Here is a 21,072-nt window from a genome sequence, read left to right as displayed (position 1 = left end):
TGTCTGGATTTGTCATAGCTTCTCTTCCAAGGAACAAATGTCTTAATTTCATGGCTGCAGTCACCATCTGCAGTGATTTTGGAGCCCAAGAAAATAAAGTTTGTCACTGTTTCCATTGTTTCCCCATCTATTTGCCATGAAGTGATGGGACCGAATGTCATGATCTTAGTTTTTTGAATGTTGAGTTTTATAGTATGCATTAGAAAAATAAATAAGACATTTATCTTAGGATAGAAATCATCCTACACAGTTTTTCAATAGGAACATAAATTCTCTGCAAATCAACATCATATTAACCCATTGGAGGGATTAAAGCTTTAAATTAAATTACTTCTTTTACCTGTTTATATTTTAATACAGGAAATATTGTTACACACATTTTTTTAAACAGGTATTATCTCAATTACATCAGAAGAAAAATGAAGGTATGGTATAATTTACCAGTATCAATTGCCCATTGTCATGCTGTACTCTATCAATGGAACTACAAAACACAATGTAAATATAGTCTCCTTCTATGAACTAGATGCTATGAAATCATGGAATAAAAACAACAAAAGAAAACAACAACAAAAGATTTTCAAAGAAAAGAAAACAGAAATAATTACATTAAATAAGAAAGAAATAAGTTATTGCTATTGACAAAGTATTAGTAACTTTGTCTCAGATACATTCATGATGATCAGGTGCAGAACATGTTCATTGTGTTTTAAAGCTGTACAAACCAACAGGTACCTTAATTGCCACTGAGCTATTTCTCTTTAGGTATTGTCTCTTGAGAAAATGTTACCTTCAAAGTTATAATACTTACAGACCAGTTGATTGGGAATCATGTAACTGTTGAGGAAGAAAACTAGTCACTTCTTTTGGGAAATTTTCCTTAGCTGTGTTTAGGAATTCACTTTTACCACTGGAGGTCACTGCTACCTGAATTTCAAAACACTAAGGAATAGGAGTAGAAAATGAATTTGCCCTCCATGATTCTAAGTTTAATGCAGAATGTAATTTGAGTCAGAGGTAATTTTTAGAGAATAGATTATTTTTAAGAGAAAATTAGAGAGGAAATGTTTACATTGAAGATGAAATGCATTTTAAAGCACCCTCCTTCAACTTATTCAGTTCAGCATATTAACAGAATAAAAAGTTCTTTTGGTCTTAAATTGGGTGACGGTAACAATAGCAATTGAAAGATCTCTCAGGAACAATTTCCCTCACTGAAAATGACTTTGAGGACACGATGGAAAATGAGCTCTCAAGAGACTTCAGTCTGAATCATCCAGATGTTGACATATAGCCTCAGGGGCATGATTCAGACCTTATTAGTTAAGCTATTTCTTGCTAAGACCAAACTATAGTACAACTAGTCAAACTATTAAGAGTGTATTAAAAGTCCATCAGAATTGTTTGACAGGCATAAAATAAAACACCATATATTCATCAGATGTTTGAAATGCCAGCTGAAATGACCATAGTTCAAAGATTTGCTATTTAAGAACATTAGAATTTTCTTTCTAAAAAGAATGGATTAGAAACAAAAAAGGCACAGGGGCTCACAATTGGATAGGTTAGATTTGAGGGAAAGTTGTGTGGTTATTAGGTCACAATGATTAAAATAATAGTACCAACATTATCACTATGACACTGATACTGGAAATGTTGATGTTAGCACACATCTATGTGGATGTGATAATGAAACAACAGTAATGTACTAGCTTATTCCACCATTCTACTCCTGGATAGTGTCGATTCAAAGCTAAGTATTAAAATAAGGTGAATTCTATTTTGCCCAATAGATGACTATAGTCGGAAATGTCTTATGAACCAAACCCAATATGTGAACATTTTACTTAGTCAAATAAGGAACAATGCAGACATAACCTCAGAACTTCATGTAAAAACTCAAACAATGTTTTGTACATGCCATGTGACATAAATGCTTGTTGAACTTCTTTAATCTACGCAGTAGTGGTAGAGTACATTATATATGGCCACAAATTTTTTGCTGCTACTCATACTGAGAGATGGCATCTAATTCCTCTCTCATAAAAACTGGGTTGGCCTTAGTGACTTTATTTAACAACAAAGTATTGTACAAGTAACCTTCCTGGATATCTTAAGATAGGTTGGTGAATTGTGACTACGGCTTCTTGTAACATTTTCTCTAGAAGCCCTGAACTGTACATATAAGTTATCTGACTATCTGAGGCTGGGTATAGATGCTTCAGTCAACATTCCCAGCTGAGCCCAGCCTTCTAGCCATCTGTGATAAGGTACCAGCGATGAGAATGAAGTTGTCTTGGACCCTCTAGATCAATCCATTCACCTGACGAATATCACTGAGTGACCTTTGTCAATAACATATGCGACAGAAGAATCAGCTATCTGAAGTACGATTAAATTTCTGACTTACAAAATCATGAGTTAGAATAGTTACCATTTTAAACCATTAAGTTTTGGGGAAGTTTGTTACACATCAGTGGATAACTGGAACAACTGTTATGTAAGACAAATGAGAACCCTCTGATATTAAACCACTATCAGAATTCACTTACCTTGCACCAGCCAATATAACGACCGGTTGTAGTGCGAATGGATGCAAAGCCCATTTGTAAATGACCAGGCTGCTCTTCAACATATTTAGACTGGAGCGGTGGTGCAGTATATATGGGGAGCTAGAAGGGAAAAAGTTCATGTCAAAAATATAAAATAGCTGGACTTCTTTTTTCTAGCATATGGCAGGATAAGAATCCTTACCAACCTTGCTACTGAAAACAACTGAAAAATGCTGATAAAATATATTTCGCATGTGTGCTAGGTCATTTCAGTCACATCCGACTCTTTGCGACCCTATGGACTATGTTGCCCTCCAGGCTCTTCCAGGAAAGAATACTGGAGTGTGTTGCCATGCCCTCCTCCAGGGGATCTTCCTGACCCAGGGATCGAGTCTGCATCTCCTACGTCTCCTGCATTGGCAGGCAAATTCCTTACCACTAACGCCACCTGGGAAGACCAAAATATATTGTAAACCATCTTAAATGCAGGAATAACCTGGTAACCTGTTTATAAAGACTATTCAAAAGCCAGACATTAAGTGAAGGCAAAAATGCAGAGATGAACAACAAAACCAGCTTTTACCTTGATGTCATTGGCTGTGAAACAGATGGTTATTGGAGTATGGATTCAGAAAACAAAACCCAGAATGAGCTTGAGGTGGGCAATCTTACTGGAGACCATTTAAAAACTGGCATCTCAAGGTGCTGTATCCCAAATTAAGGTTGAGCTAGAAATAAACATTTCACTGTAAGGGACTGTTAAGATAACTGATTGTCTCAAAGATTGGTCACTGAATAGAGAAGAAAGAACATTTCCTAAGAATTGGCAATCACAAGTGAGAACTCATAAACTACAGCACAAAACTATCTCAATAATTTAAGAAATCTCAAATCAAGTATACATGTAGTGTGCTCCCAGGCTGGTATCCCCCACAGATATGTGGCAGATGCAAATGAACAGATCCTCTCTGGAGGAAGCTACGCAGACTTCAAAGAATTATAACAGATAAAGTTCTATGAAATATTAAACCACAATTTTGAAAAATTTAAAAAATTCAAAGAAGCAAAATTAGAAAGGATCTTGACAAGAGCTAGCAGAAACAACAAAGAGCAGAATCAGAGCCACAAAAATGTCAACACTAGAACACATGATATCAAATACATGTATTTTTTTTGTTGTTGACAATAAGGGCTACTCCATTTCTTCTAAGGGGATCCTTGCCCACAGTAGTAGATAAAATGGTCATCTGAATTAAATTTGCCCATTCCTGTTCATTTTAGTTCACTGATTCCTAAAATGTTGATGTTCACTCTTGCCATCTCCTCCTTGACCATGTCCAATTTGCCTTGATTCATGAACCTAACATTCCAGGTTCCTATGTACCATTTTTTGTCTACAGGATTGGAATTTACTTTCAACACCATACCCATTCATACCTGATCATCATTTCTGCTTTAGCTCAGACAATTCATTCTTTCTAGAGCTATTTCTCTGCTCTTCCTCAGTAGCATATTGTACACCTACCAACTTGGGGTGCTCATCATCCAGAGTCATATATTTTTCCCTTTTCATAGGTTCATGGGTTCTCAAGGCAACAATACTGAAGTGGTTTGCCATTCCCTTCTCCACTGGACAACATTTTTCCAGAACTCTCAACCATGACCCATCCGTATTTGGTGACAAGATTCCAAAATGCAGTACATGGGTACAATCTCAAAAATGACAGAATAATCTCAGCTTGTTCACAAGGCAAACCATTCAATATCACAGTAATCCAAATCTATGCCTCAACCACTAATGCTGAAGAAACTGAAGTTGTATGGTTATATGAAGATCTAACCTAGAACTAACATAAAAAACAAACAAACAAACAAAAAACAGATGTCCTTTTCACAATAGGGGATTGGAATGCAAAAGTAGGAAGTCAAGAGTTACCTGGAGTAATAGGCAAGTTTGGCCTTGGGAGTACAAAATGAACTAGAGCAAAAGCTAATAGAGTTTTGCTACAAGAACACAATGGTCATAGCAAACACTTCTTCAAACAACACAAGAGATGACTCTACACATGGATATCACCAGATGGTCAATACCAAAATCAGATTATATTCTTTGAAGCCAAAGATGGAGAAGCAAAAACAAGACCAGGAGCTGACTGTGGCTCAGATCATGAGCTCCTTATTGAAAACTTCAGGCTTAAATTGAAGAAAGTAGAGAAAATCACTAGATCATTCAGGTATGACCTAAATCAAATTCTTTATGATTATTCAGTGGGGATGACACATAGATTCAAGGTATTAGATCTGATAAGAGTGCTTGAAGAACTATGGGGGGGGGTTCATAACATTGTACAAGAGGTGGTGACCAAAATCATTCCACAGAAAAAGAAATGCAAGAAGGCAAAATGGTTGTCTGAGGAGGTCTTACAAACAGCTGAGAAAAGAAGAAAAGCTGAAGGCAAATTAGAAAGGGAAAAACATACCCAACTGAATGCAGAGTTCCAGAGAGTAGAAAGGAGAGGTAAGAAAGCCTTCCTAAGCTAACAATGAAAAGAATAGGCGAAAACAATAGAATGGGAAAGACTAGATATCTCTTCAAGAAAATTGGAGATATCAAGGGAATATTTCATGCAAAGATGGCCACTACAAAGGACAGAAATGGTAAGGACTTAACAGAAGCAGAAGAGATTAAGAAGAGGTAGCAAAAATACACAGAAGAACTATATAAAAGCCTTAAGACCTGCATAACCATGATGTTGTGATCACTCACCTAGAGCCAGACATCCTAGAACATGAAGTCAAGCGGGCCTTAGGAAGCATTACTACAAACAAAGCTAGTGAGGGTGATGAAATTCCAGCAGAACTATTTAAAATCCTAAAAGATGATGCTGTTAAAGTGTTGCACTCAATATGCCAATAAATTTTGAAAACTCCTCAATGGCTATAGGACTGGAAAAGGTCTGTTTTCATTCCAATCTCAAAGACAAACAATGCCAAAGAATGCTCAAACTATCGTACAACTGCATTAATTTCGCATGCTAGCAAGGGAATGCTCAAAATCCTTCAACCTAGACTTCAGCAGTACATGAACTGAAAAATTCCAGATGTACAAGCTGGATTTAGAAAAGGCAGAAGAACCAGAACCCCAATTGCTGACATCTGTTGGATCATAGAAAAAGCAAGAGAATTCCAGAAAAATATCTAATTCTGCTTTATTGACTATGCCAAAGCCTTTAATTGTGTGGATCACAATTGCAGAAAATTCTTAAAGAGATGGGAATACCAGACCACCTTACCCATCTCCTCAGAAACGTGTATGCAGGTCAAAAAGCAATAGTTAGTACTGGACATAGAACATGGACTGGTTCAAAATTGGGAAAGGAGTATTGCATGGCTGTATATTGTTATACTGCTTATTTAACTTATATGCAGATTACATCATATGAAATGCCAGGCTGGATGAATCACGAGCTGTAATCAAGTTTGCCAGGAGAAATATCAAAAATCTCAGATATGCAGATGATACCATTATAATGGCAGAAAGCAAAGAGGAACTAAAAAAACCTCTTGATGAGGTTCAAAGAAAAGAGTTAAAAAGATAGGTTAAAATTCAACATTCAAAAAACTAAATTCACGGCATGGCAGGCATCTGGTCCCTTTCAGTTCAGTTCAGTTCAGTCGCTCAGTCATGTCCGACTCTTTGCGACCCCATGAACTGCAGCACACCAGGCCTCCCTGTCCATCACCAACTCCCAGAGTCTACCCATATACATGTCCATCAGTCGGTGATGTCATCCAACCATCTTATCCTCTGTCGGCCCCTTCTACTCCTGCCCTCAATCTTTCCCAGCATCAGGGTCTTTTCAAATGAGTCAGCTCTTCACATCAGGTGGCCAAAGTATTGGAGTTTCAGCTTCAACATCAGTCCTTCCAATGAACACCCAGGACTGATCTCCCCCAGGATGGACTGGTTGGATCTCCTTGCAGTCCAAACTCTCAAGAGTCTTCTCCAATACCACAGTTCAAAAGCATCAAGTCTTTGGCATACAGCTTCCTTTATAGTCCAACTCTCACATCCATACATGACCACTGGAAAAACCATAGCCTTGACTAGACGGACCTTTGTTGGCAAAGTAATGTCTCTGCTTTTGAATACGCTGCCTAGGTTGGTCATAACTTTTCTTCCAAGGAGTAAGTGCCTTTTAATTTCATGGCTGCAATCACCATATGCAGTGATTTTGGAGCCCCCCAAAATAAAGTCAGCCACTGTTTCCACTGTTTCCCCATCTATTTGCCATGAAGTGATGGGACCAGATGCCATGATCTTAATGAATTTTTCTGAATGTTGAGCTTTAAGCCAACTTTTTCACTCTCCTCTTTCACTTTCATCAAGAGGCTCTTTAGTTCTTCACTTTCTGCCATAAGGGTGGTGTCATCTGCATATCTGAGGTTATTGATATTTCTCCCAGCAATATTGATTCTCATGGCAAATAGATAAGGAAAAAGTGGAAAAGTGGCAGATTATATTTTCTTATGCTTGAAAATCACTGTGAATGGTGACCATAGCCACGAAATTAAAAGACACTTGCTCCTTGGAAGAAAAGCTATGACAAACCTAGACATTAAAAAGCAGAGACATCACTTTGCTGACAAAGGTCCATATAGTTCAAGCTATGGTTTCTCAAGTATTCATGTACAGATGGGAGAGTTGTACCATAAAGAAGGCTTAGTGCCAAATAATTGTTTTTATTTTTCAAATTGTGGTGCTGGAGAAGACTCCTGAGAATACCTCAGATAGCAAGGACATCAAACCAGTCAACCCTGAAGGAAATCAACCCTGAATATTCATTGGAAGTACTGATGCTTAAGCTGAAGCTCTGATATTTTGGCCACCTGATGAGAGGAGCCGACTCATTGGAAAAGACCCTAATGCTGGGAAAGACTGAGGGCAGGAGAAGAAGGGGTGACAGAGAATGAGATGGTTGGATGGCATCACCGACTCAATGGACATGAGCTTAAGCAAACTCCAGGAGATGGAGTGAAGGACAGTGAAGTCTGGTATGCTCCATTCCTTGCAGTCGCAACGAGTTGGACAGAACTCAGTGATTGAACAACAACAACATATGTTTTTACATTTAGAGAAATAAAAGGGGAAATTTGAGTTTAAAGCTAGAGACTACTGAAAGGTTGTTGTTGAATCACGTGAAGACACCGGGATTCTTGGCCCCGGGAGGAGAAGAATTCAATCTAGGGCCAGAGACGAGGCTTGATCACTCAGGGCTTTTGTGTAATGAAGTTCTATTAAAGTATAAAGGAGATAGAGAAAGCTTCTGACATAGGCATCAGAAGGGGGCAGAAAGAGTACCCGCTTGCTAGTGTTAGCAATGAAGTTATATACTCTACAATGAATCCAAAGAATGTCTTGAGGTTATAAAGACCTCACCAGACCTACTCTCATAATTTACATTTTAAGATAACAGAATTAGCCAGAAGGTTTAATCCAGAGACTATCCTCAAGCAGGATACATTATTGTTATATAATCCTAAGGAATGCAGAGAAGGAAAAAAAGTTTGTCCTTCCTCCTTGAGAATTCCAGACCCCTCTCTGCTTGGGGACCCCTAGACTCCTTATCAACCTGCCTAGGAAATGACTCTCTCACTACAAAAATTACCAAAGCTAAGGAAAATAAAGTGAAAGAGAACTAACTTCTAGAACTGGAGATTAAAACTTAAAGAAGTCAGTCGATAAGTTTTGATAGATCAGAAACAGTTTAGAGCTTCTGACGGATTTTGTGAACTAGTAGTCCTGAAAGAAATTGTTATGCAAAGAAATGAAAAAAATATGAAAGTGGTATGTACAATAGATTGAGAACTATCAACTTAGGTCTAATCAGAGTTCCAAAAGAAAGGAGAAAGATTGGGGCAGAAGTAATATTTAAAGAGAATGGTTAAGATTTTTCTAGAACTTACAAACACTTGACAAGTTCAGAAATGCAACATATCCCAAACAGGATAAATAAAAAGTGGTCCACAATTAGACAAACAATAGTGAAACTCCATAATGCCAAGAACAAAGAGCGGGTATTAAAAAGAAAACCAGATAGAAAAAACAGATTACCTTCAAATGAATAAAAATTAGATAAAATTATGAAAAACAACACTGGAAAGCATAATATAATATCTTCAATGTGCTAAAAAAGTAACTTTACTGAGAATTATATATTCAGTAGAATATCTTTGTTTCAAAAATGAGGGGAGAAGTAAGAACACATTCAGACAGACAAAATCCAAGATAGTTTGAAACGAAATGACGTTCAGTGGGAAATTTCAAATCATGTACTTAAGGTAGAAGAAAAATGTTCCCATTGAGAAGGTCTGTGATAGAAGAAAGAATCATTAGCAAAGAAAGTTGTAGATACGTGAGTAAAACTGAAACAATGAAAATATACCATAATAATTGTATGCATGTATTTAAAAAAAGAACTATATCCCTGAAGGTAGTATAAATTAGGAAAGGCTTCCCAGGTGGTGCAGTGGTCAAGAATCCACCTGCCAATGCAGGAGATGAGGGTTCAATCCCTGGGTCAGGAAGATCTCCTAGAGCAGAAAATGGCAACCCACTCCAGTATTCTTGCCTGAAAAATTCCATGGACAGAGGAGCCTGGCAGGCTACAGTTCATGGGGTCTCAAATAGTCAGACATGACTAAGCGTGCACACACACACACACACACACACACACGTAAGTTAGGAAGGGATGACAGAAATTAAAATGTTCTCAGTTTCTAGTATTGTTTGGATGGGGGGTGAATATAATGATGAGACTGAAATGATGGAGTGTTACCCAGCCATTAAAAATAATACATTTGAATCAGTTCTAATGAGGTGGATGAAACTGGAGCCTATTATACAGAGTGAAGTAAGCCAGAAAGAAAAACACCAATACAGTATACTAACGCATATATATGGAATTTAGAAAGATGGTAACAAAAACCCTGTATACAAGACAGCAAAAGAGACACTGATGTATAGAACAGTCTTTTGGACTCTGTGGGAGAGGGACAGGGTGGGATGATTTGGGAGAATGGCATTGAAATATGTATAATATCATATATGAAACGAGTCGCCAGTCCAGGTTCGATGCATGATACTGGATGCTTGGGGCTGGTGCACTGGGACAACCCAGAGGGATGGTACGGGGAGGGAGGAGGGAAGAGGGTTCAGGACGGGGAACACGTGTATACCTGTGGTGGATGTATGTTGATATATGGCAAAACCAATACAATATTGTAAAGTTAAAAAGTAAAATAAAATAAAAAGATGTGAACACAGGTTAAAATTTCTAGGGTGACCAATAAAGAAAATAAAAAGAAGGTAGAGTCAACAAATTCTGTTATAGAAAAAAATTAAGTGTAAACATAAAGCAAAGAAATAAGAAGAGGTAACAAAACCCACAAAAACTTGATATAAAAAATTCCAAAGATATTAAAAATTATAGTAAATGCAAATGGTAAAAATGATCTAGTTAAAAGTCAAAGACAAAAAGAGTGTATTTACAAAATACAGTCACATGCTTTTTATATGAGACATTCCTAAAACAACTACTTAGAAAAGTCAGGGGAAAAACAGGAATAAAAAAATACATATTGGGCAAACAGCCACCAAAAGAAAGGTACTATAAGTTATATGAATATTAGGATAAATAGATTTTAAGACAAAAACCACTACTAGAGATAAAGTGCCTATATTAAGGCCAAAAGTTTAAATAAGAGAGATTACTTTCTTAAACTTGTATGAATCTATTAATATATTCTCAAAATTAATGAAACAAGGAAAAACAGGCAAAATCACCATCACAGAGGGAGTTTAACTTATTATCTATGATGGGTTATCAAAAGAAGATTTAAAAAATAGTAATGAGCAGAAATGGGCAAATGACAACCTGTGGACCAGTCACCTGTTTATGTAACTCAAATTTTACTGAATCACAGCTATACTCATTCATTAATACATTGTCTGTGGCTGCTTTTGTGCTACAACAATAATTAAGAAGGTGTGACAGAGATGCGTATGTTTAAAATATTTACTATAAGGCTTTTTAAAGAAAAAAACTCTATTGACTCCTGGTCTCATGGACACATGTAACACAAAGAATTGAACAACTGTAAAATACATAATATTTTCAAGCACAAATGAAAATATATAAAAATTGAGCACACCCTGTGCCATTTCAGGAACTGAAACTCTCAGGAAGTTTCAAAGGACTAATATACAGAATATGCTAACACAAAATTCCAACAGCTAAATCTTACTTAATGGTAAGAGACTGATTGTTTATTCCCTTACATCAGCAACATAAAAAATGCCACTCTTAATACTTCTAGTCAACATTTTACTGGAGGTTCTAGTCAGTGCATTCAGGCAAGAATAAGAAATAGAAGACAATAAACCTGAAAGGAATAAATAAAACTCTCTCTATTCACAGATGACATGATCTTGTACACAGAAAATCCTAACAAACCCAGCATAATCCCTACAACAAATAAATTCTACAAGGCTGCAGGATAAAATATCAATGCACAAAAATCAACTGTATTGTTATATACTAGCAATAAATGATCTGAAAATGAAATTAAGAAAGCAATTCCATTTAAAACATCAAAAAATAAAATCCTTAGGAATAAATTTAACAAAGAAGTGTAAGACTTGTACACCAAAACCTGTAAAAAATGTTGAAAGAAATAGAGAAGATGTAAATAAATAGAAGGCATCACAGATATCCCAAGTTCTTGGATTAGAAAGTTAATATTGTTAAAATGCCAATTACTTCCCAAATTGATCCACAGATTTCACTTTGAAAATTCCAATTGCCTTTTTTCCCCATAAAAATAAAAATTTTATGCTAAATTCATACAGATGTGAAAGGAACCCAGAATAGCCAAAACAATCTTGAAAAAGAAGAAAAATGTTAGAAGACATGTAGTCCCCAATTTCAAAACTTGTTACAAAATGATAGTGTGTTATAGCTATAGGGATAGACATATATACAAATGGAATAGAATTTTGAGTCTAGAAATGAACCCATGCATTTATAGTCAACTGATTTTCAACAAAAGAACAAAGAAAATTCAATGGAGTAAAAATAGTATTTTCTATAAATAGTACATGGACACCTGAAAACTCACAAAAGGACAAAGTTGGATCCTAACATCATGCCACAGACAAAAAATTAATGCAAAATGGATCATGTAAATAACTATAAGAGCTAAAACTATAAAACTCTTAAAAGAAAACATAAAGGTGAATCTTCATGATTTTGGGTTAAGCAATGATTTCTTGTATACAACATTAGAAGCAATAGCAACAAAACTAAAAAAATAAAAATAAGTTGGACTTCATCAAAATTAAAAACTTGTGTTGCAAATGATATCAATATAGTAAAAGGACAAACCATAGACAATACTTACAAATCATATGTCTCATAAAGAACTTGTATCTAGAATATATAAACTATATATATTCTGAACTTGCAATTCAGCAATAAAAAGGCTAATTACCCAATTTAAAAAATGACAAAGAATCTGAATAGACAATTCTTCAAAGATGTACAAATTATCAGCAAGCAGATGAAAAAATGCTTGACATTATTACTTATTACAGAAATGCAAATCAAAATCCCCACTAGGATGGCTACAATCAAAAAAAGCATACAATAACAAGGACTGGTAAATAAGTGGAAAAACTGGAACCTTAATATACTGCAGGTGAGAAGATAAAATGGTGTAGTTGCTTTGGAAAACAGCCTGGCACTTCCTCAAAAAGTGAAAGCTGATTTACTATATGGACCAGAAATTCCATTCCTAGGTCTATACCCAAGAGAAATGAAAGTAAATGTTGACACAAAATTTATACACCAAAGGTCATAGCAACATCAGCCATAATAGTCCCAAAGTGAAAATAACCCAAATATCTATCAGCTGATACATGGAAAAATATTCGCTGTATTTTCAAAATGAAGTATTCAGTTCAGTTCAGTTCAGTCACTCAGTCGTGTCTGACTCTTTGTGACCCCATGAATCACAGCACGCCAGGCTTCCCTGTCCATCACCAACTCCCCGAATTCACTCAGACTCACATCCAGCGAGTCAGTGATGCCATCCAGTCATCTCATCCTCTGTCATCCCCTTCTCCTCCTGCCCCCAATCCCTCCCAGCATCAGAGCCTTTTCCAATGAGTCAACTCTTCACATGAGGTGGCCAAAGTACTGGAGTTTCAGCTTTAGCATCATTCCTTCCAAAGAAATCCCAGGGCTGTTCTCCTTCTGAATGGACTGGTTGGATCTTCTTGCAGTCCAAGGGACTCTCAAGAGTCTTCTCCAACACCACAGTTCAAAAGCATCAATTCTTCGGTGCTCAGCTTTCTTCAGAGTCCAAATCTCACATCCATACATGACCACTGGAAAAACCACAGCACTGACTAGACGGACCTTTGTTGGCAAAGTAATGTCTCTGCTTTTCAATATGCTATCTAGGTTGGTCATAACTTTTCTTCCAAGGAGTAAGCTATTACTCATCAATAAAAAGAAACTACATAATGATACATTCTATAACATGGATGAAACTCGAAAACATTTTGGTAATTGAAAGAAGCCAGTAACAAAAGGTCATATATTATGACCTTTAGAATCATATAATTCTATTTATATGTCATGTCTGGCATCGGCATTGATCTACTTTCGTCAGAAAGTAGATTAGACCAGGGGCTTAGGAAAGAGTGAAATTGAAGTGATGATAATGGGTATAGGGTTTCTTTTTGTAGTGATGATTTTTTTTCCCCTAAAATTAGCAGTAAGGGGATTTCCAAGATGGCAGAGGAGAAGACGGATGTGAAGTTCATCTGCCCCTACAAACACATCAAGAATACATCTACATATGGAACAGTTCTCACAGAGCACCTGATGAACACTAGCAGAGGACCTTGGACACCTAAAGGACAAGAAAGATCCCCACGTAACTGGGCAGGACAAAAGAAAGAAGAGAAAAGGAAGAGAGGAAGCAGGATGGGACCTGAGTCCCTGGTGGGGAGCTGGAGGTGAGGAGAAGCTCCAACATCTGGGGAAGCCCCTTTATCAGCAAGGAAATCAGATAGGACAGAAGGGGAGATTTGGGGTCTTGGAGGAGAGGTCAGCAATTGGTCAGTGGCAGGGAGGACAGAGGCAGACCTACAGAGGGTTTGTCCCACAGCACTGTGCACCTCAGTCTGAGATGGGTGTCCTGGGGCTAGGTTCTGTAACGTGGGGTTTGGAAAGCAGACTAAAGGAGGATATTGCTGCTGGCTATGAGAAGACAGCATGAGGGGATGAGGGTGAGGAACTCTGAAATCAGGAATGCCTGTGGAGAAAGCCATGACCACTATAGAGGCAACGTGCCACTGTTGAGTGATGCTCAGTTGCGCCCGACTCTTTGCAACCTCATGTACTATACAATCCATGGAATTCTCCAGACCAGAATACTGGAGTGAGTAGCCTTTCCCTTCTCCAGGGGATCTTCCCAACCCAGGGATCGAACCCAGGTCTCCCACAGTGAACACAGATTCTTCACCAACTGAGCCACAATGGAAGCCCAAGAATACTGGAGTGAGCAGCCTTTCCCTTCTCCAGTGGATCTTCCTGACCCAGGAATCGAACTGGGGTCTCCTGCATTGGAGGTGGATTCTTTACCAACAGAGATATCAGGGAAGTCCAAGATGAAGTAGGAGAAAGGCAAATTTATGATATCACTTATATGTGGAATCTAAATAAGGGTACAAATGAGCTTATCTACAGAACAGAAATAGAGTTACAGATATAGCAAACAAACTGATGGTTACAGAGGGGGAGGGGGGAGGAATAAATCGAGAGATTAGGATTTACATATACAAAATGTGCATGTGTGCATGTGTGCTAAGTTGTTTCAGTCATGTCCAACTCTTTGCAACCCCATGAACTGTAGCCCACCAGGCTCCTTGGGATTCTCCAGGCAAGAATACTGGAGTGGGGTACCATGCCCTCCTCCAGGGGATCTTCCCAACCCAGGGATCAAACCTACCTCTCTTATGTCTCCTGCATTGGCAGGTGGGTCCCTTGCCACTAGTGCTACCTGAGAAGCCCACATATACACATTACTATATATAAAATAGATAACTAATAAGGATCTGCTATATACTGCTGGAACTTCTGGGAACTCTGGCCTATATGGGGACGAAAAACTCTAAAAAATAGTTGATATATGTATATATAAAACTGATTCACTTTACGGTACATCTGAAACTAACACATTGTAAATCAATTATATTCCAATGAAAATTTAAAAAAAATAATATTAGCATTAAATCTAAATATTCTAAAACCCAATTATTTCTAAAAAATAACTAAAACATGAATAAATGCTTATGACTTGATTAGGCAAAAATTTCTTAGACATGACATCAAAATCATAACCCATAAATTCAAGAACTGACAAATTCGATTTTATAAAAATCAAAATATTCTGTTCCTGAAAAGACACTGTTAAAATGAGGTAGTGTGTGCAGAACAATGACCCCCACCCAAAAACCTCTTAATCCTTGGAAGCCATGAATATGTTATGTTACAATAAATGAGAGTTAAAGTTGCATATATAACTAACATTAATCAGTTAACCTTAAGAGAAGAAGATTTTCCTGGATTATCTGGGTGGGTTCAAAGTAATCTTAAGACATTAGAAGTAGAAGGGGCACGTGGAAGGGTAATGTCAGGGGGAGATGTGACTGTAGAAGAATGGTCAGTATGCTGTGACACGAGAATGACGTACACTATTTTTCCTAGCTTTGAAAATGCATAGTTTTGGAAGTTTTGGCCACAGCAATCAGAGCAGAAAAAGAAATAAAAGGAATCCAGATCAGAAAAGAAGAATTAAAACTCTCACTCTTTGCAGATGACCTGATCCTCTACATACAAAACCCTAAAGTCTCCACCAGAAAATTACTAGAGCTACTCAATGAATATAGTAAAGTTACAGGATATAAAATTAACACACAGAAATCCCTTGCATTCCTATACACTAATAATGAGAAAGCAGAAAGAGAAATTAAGGAAACAATTCCATTCACCACTGCAACGAAAAGAATAAAATAATTAGGAATATATTTACCTAAAGAAACAAAAGGCCTATTTATAGCAAACTATAAAACACTGGTGAAAGAAATCAAAGAGGACACAAATAGATGGAGAAATATACAATGTTCATGGATCGGAAGAATCGATATAGTGAAAATGAGTATACTACCTAAAACAATCTAAGATTCAATGCAATCCCTATCAAGCTACCAATGGTATTTTTCACAGAACTAAAACAAATAATTTCACAATTTGTATGGAAATACAGAAAACCTCGAATAGCCAAAGCAATCTTGAGAAAAAAGAATGGAACTGGAGGCATCAACCTGCCTGACTTCAGTCTCTACTACAAAGCCACAGTCATCAAGACAGTATGGTACTGGCACAAAGACAGAAATATAGATCAATGGAACAAAATAGAAAGCCCACAGATAAATCCATGCACCTATGGACACCTTATCTTTGACAAAGGAGGCAAGAATATACAATGGATTAAAGACAGTCTCTTTATCAAGTGGTGCTGGGAAAACTGGTCAACCACCTGTGAAAGAATGAAACTAGAACACTTTCTAACACCATACATAAAAATAAACTCAAAATGGATTAAAGATCTAAATGTAAGATCAGAAACTATGAAACTCCTAGAGGAAAACATAGGCAAAACACTCTCTGACATAAACCACAGCAGGATCCTCTATGACCCACCTCCCAGAATACTGGAAATAAAAGCAAAAATAAACAAATGGGATCTAATTAAAATTAAAAGCTTTTGCACAACAAAGGAAACTATATGCAAGGTGAAAAGGCAGCCTTCAGAATGGGAGAAAATAATAACAAATGAAGCAAGTGATAAAGAATTAACCACAAAAATACACAAACAACTCCTGCAGCTCAATTCCAGAAAAATAAATGACCCAATCAAAAAGTGGGCCAAAGAATTAAACAGACATTTCTCAAAAGAAGACATACAGATGGCTAACAAACACATGAAAAGATGCTCAACATCACTCATTATCAGAGAAATGCAAATCAAAACCACAGTGAGGTACCATTAAACCCTCTTACACTGTTGGTGGGAATGCAAACTAGTACAGCCACTATGGAGAACAGTGCAGATTCCTTAAAAAACTGGAAACAGAACTGCCATATGACCAGCAATCCCACTGTTGGGCATACACACTGAGGAAACCAGAATCGAAAGAGACACGTGTACCCCAATGTTCAGTGCAGCACTGTTTATAATAGCCAGGGCATGGAAGCAACCTAGATGTCCATCAGCAGATGAATGGATAAGAAAGCTGTGGTACATATACACAATGGAGTATTACTCAGCCATTAAAAAGAATACATTTGAATCAGTTCTAATGAGGTGGATGAAACTGGAGCCTATTATACAGAGTGAAGTAAGCCAGAAAGAAAAACACTAATACAGTATCCTAATGCATATATATGAAATTTAGAAAGAAGGTAATGATAACCCTGTATGTGAGACAGCAAAAGAGACACAGATGTATAGAACAGTCTTTTGGACTCTGTGAGAGAGGGAGAGGGTGGGATGATATGGGAGAATGGCATTGAAACATGTAAAATACATTTGTGAAACAAAGTGCCAGTACAGGCTTGATGCATGATAAGGGTGCTTAGGGCTGGTGCACTGGGATGACCCAGAGGGGTAGGATGGGGAGGGAGGTGAGAAGGGGGTTCAGGACGGGGAACACATGTACACTCATGGTGGATTCAAGTCAATGTATGGCAAAACCAATACAATATTGTAAAGTAAAATTAATTAATTAATTAATTAAAAAATAAAACATTTTGCTTGCATTAAAAAAAAAAAAAATGAATGAAATGGCCATAAGCCAAGGGAAGTGGTCCAGTCTCTAAAGCTGAAAAAAAGAAGAAAGTGGATTCTCTCAAGATGCTCCAGAAACAAATGCAACCCTGCCAACACCTTGACTTTAGTCCAGTATACTTGTATTAGAATTCTAGCTTAATAAAAACTACAAGATGATAAAATTGTGCTGTGTAAAATCACTAATTTCCTGGTAGTCTTTTACAGAAGCAATGAAAAAGTAATATATAAAGAAGAGATAAGTCACAGTTTAGGAGAAAATATGTGCAAATCACATACTTAATATAGGGCTGAAAGTCCAGAATATATAAAAAATTTTAAAGCACAATAATAACAAACTAAACAAATAACCTAATAAAAATGGCCCAAACATTTTAACAGATTATTCACAAAAAAAGAATGGCAAATAAACACATGAAAATATGCTCAACATATTAGTTAATAGAAAAATACAGGTGCAATGTTAGGTCTATATATAACCATTAGAATAACTAATATATATATATAATGATGTTCAACTTTATCAATAACACAGAAATGCAAATGAAAACCACAGTGAGAAAGTATTTCAATTCCACCTATTTGGCAAAGTCTGACAATATCAAGTTGACAAGAATATGGAGCAACCTTGAATTGGGCTATATACACACAATGAAATATTATAAATTAAGGAGAAATGTATAAATTACAGCTACATGGAAAAATCTGGATGAATCTCAGAAATGTTGAGAATAAAAAAGTATTTGTAGAGCAAAAGAGGAAAATTGGAGAAAATTATATGCAGGTATATTTCCATCAACATATAGTTCAAAAACTTATAAAACCAAAAACATTGTTTAGTAATACTGACATACAAGATAAAGGTAAAAAGTAAAGAAAGGAAGCAATAATCAAAATTCAGGATAGGGTAATGGTTATCTCTGTATGGACAGGGAATGCTATAAGAACAAAGGGATTTTATTTTGTTTTTCCTTTAAACTAGATGGTAGGTATATGGTTGTTCATCATGTTATTTTTATACTTTTCATAAACTGATTAAATAGTCTTTTAATTCTAATCCATAGTCAATAAAAACAAATATAAAACGTAAAAGAATTATGAAAAACTTAATGAGGTAAGGACTTAGTCTCTTCAAAATTACATATTATCTGCTTTATATTCAGGGTGTATCATCTTTCCTTAAGATTTGAGAAAGACATATTTGGGAAGAATCAAGTTTACCAATCAACAGCAAGGGAACTAGATTATTAATAGCTTTAGATCTGATCTACCAGCAACAAATATGAGACAGTTTAGGTTTGGTAAAACTTTACAAGTAATGGGTCACACAATTCTTGTTTTACCATTAGACAGATCACCCTTTGCTACCTGTACCGGGATTAAAATGTTTCTCTTTTCACGCTAATACTTGAAAATTAAATTCACTACATTAGCAACTATGTGTAATTAGGAAGGTCAGAGGTACATATTTTATATTAAAGGAATGTAACATGCATAAAAAGCAGGTACACAGCAGGTAAGGAAGTTTCCCAGCTCCCAAGAAAGGAAGAATATATGTGGATATATGGGTGTTAAAACAGATAAAATCATTTACTTACATGTTTGTTTCTTTACATGTACATGTTCCTTTTTACACTCCCCAATTCAAACCTTATGAGTCATAAAGTGTTCTTGTTCTCTCTTGTATCCTAATCAAAACCTGCTGATTTTTCATTTATACCCCAGTATAAATTAGATCAACAGTCTAAAGAACAGGTTTGTTTATTGTGGTTTATTGTAAGCAAAATTTTGAATATGAACTTTTCCAGGAAGAACATTCAAAGTTTCATCAGATTCTCAAAGGAATCAAAATGGTTAAAATCGGTGCTTTAAACTATTTTCCTTCTTAGATATGGGCATTCAAGCATACTTGAAAGGTTTATTATAAAAATACTTCTTGAAATGATAAACAAAATTGACAAACCCTTAGCTAGTCTAACTAGCAAAAATAAATAAATAAATAAATAAAAAGAGTAGATTCAAATAAAATTAGAAATGAAATACCAGAGATTATAATTGGTGCCTCAGAAACAAAAAGGATCATAAAAGACTATCATGAATAAGTACATGCCAACAAATTGGATAACTTAGAAGAAATCAGTAAATTGCTAGAAACATACAACCTACCAAGAAGAAATGCAAAGTCTGAAGAGACCAGTTAGGAGACTGAGTCAGTAGTCAAAATCCCCTCAACAAAGAAGAACCCAGGATGAGATGGCTTCACAGGTAAATTAAAAATTCAAATACCAGTTCTTCTTGAACTCTCCCACAAAACGGAAGAGGGAATACTCCTAAACTCATTTGATTGTATCACTCTGATCAAAAACAGACACAGAAACTATAGGAAAATAAAACCACAAACCAGTATCCTTAGCGAAGTGAAAGTGAAAGTTGCTCAGGCATGTCTGACTCTTCGCGACCCCATGGACTATACAGTCCATGGAGTTCTCCAGGCCAGAATACTGGAGTGGGTAAACTTTCCCTTCCCAGGGGATCATCCCAACCCAGTGACTGAACCCAGGTCTCCCCCACTACAGGCAGATTCTTTACCAGCTGAGCCACAAAGGAAGCCCGTCCCTAGTGAACACAGATGCAAAAAATTTCAATAAAGTCAGTGAAAGTGAAAGTGAAGTAGCTCAGTCATGTCCGACTCTTTGCGACCCCGTGGACTGTAGCCTACCATGCTCTTCACTCCATGGGATTCTGCAGGCAAGAATACTGGAGTGGGTTGCCATTTCCTTCTCCAGGGGATCTTCCCAGCTCAGGGATCAAACCTGGGTCTCCCATATTGCAGGAAGACGCTTTAACATCTGAGCCACTAGGGATTCCAAGTAAACTAAATTCAACAGCATAGTAAAAGGATTAAATAACAGGAACAAGTGGACTGTATCCCTGGAATGCAAGGATGATTTATCATGTGCATATCAACGTGATACACCACATTAACAGAATAAAAGACAAAACTCATATTTGTCATCATCTCAATAGATGCAGAAAAAGTATTTTATGAAATTCAAAATCCATTCATGAGCGAAAGCTCTCAACAAAATAGGTACAGAAGGAACTTAACTCAATAAACATATATGAAAAACCCATGGCTAACATCAACTGGAAAAAAAAAACAAAACTGAAAAATTATTCTCTAAGTCCACTCAAGTCAGGGATACCCACATTCAAAACTTCTATTTAATACAATATTAGAAATCCTAGCTAGAACAACTAGACAACAAAAAGAAATTAAAAAAATCAAATCAGAAAGGAAGAAGTTAAGGATCTGCACAAGACACAATAATGTATGTTGAAAACTCAAAGAACAACCAAAAATTATGAGAATTAATAAACAAAGTCATTAAACTTCAAAATATAAAATCAACATACAAAAAGTTAGTGGTGTTTCTACACATTAATGGTGAACTATCCAAAAAAATTAAGAAAATAATTCCATTTCCAATAGCAATAAAAAGAATAAAATAGACAAGAATAAACTCAACAAGAGGTG

The 21,072-nt window shown here is 36.4% G+C and overlaps 1 protein-coding gene across 3 annotated transcripts in view; it reads right to left on the bottom strand.

The window, feature by feature from the left end:
- APOOL (apolipoprotein O like) overlaps window positions 1–21,072 on the bottom strand; it is a 103,271-nt gene that overhangs the window by 26,511 nt on the left and 55,688 nt on the right. For 2 of the 3 annotated variants that reach the window (XM_006065023.4, XM_006065025.4), the window contains one exon: window positions 2,553–2,672. In XM_006065023.4, coding sequence (XP_006065085.1) covers window positions 2,553–2,672 — 120 coding nt within the window. Of the gene's footprint in view, window positions 1–2,552; window positions 2,673–2,758; window positions 2,904–21,072 lie in introns of those variants that run through there. The other variant, XM_006065024.4, reaches the window with a different exon arrangement.

This window comes from Bubalus bubalis, chromosome X (assembly GCF_019923935.1).
Source record: "Bubalus bubalis isolate 160015118507 breed Murrah chromosome X, NDDB_SH_1, whole genome shotgun sequence".
Lineage (NCBI taxonomy): Eukaryota > Metazoa > Chordata > Mammalia > Artiodactyla > Bovidae > Bubalus > Bubalus bubalis.
The sequence above is the reverse complement of the archived record's forward strand: the minus strand, read 5'-3'. Positions and strand labels throughout refer to the sequence as shown.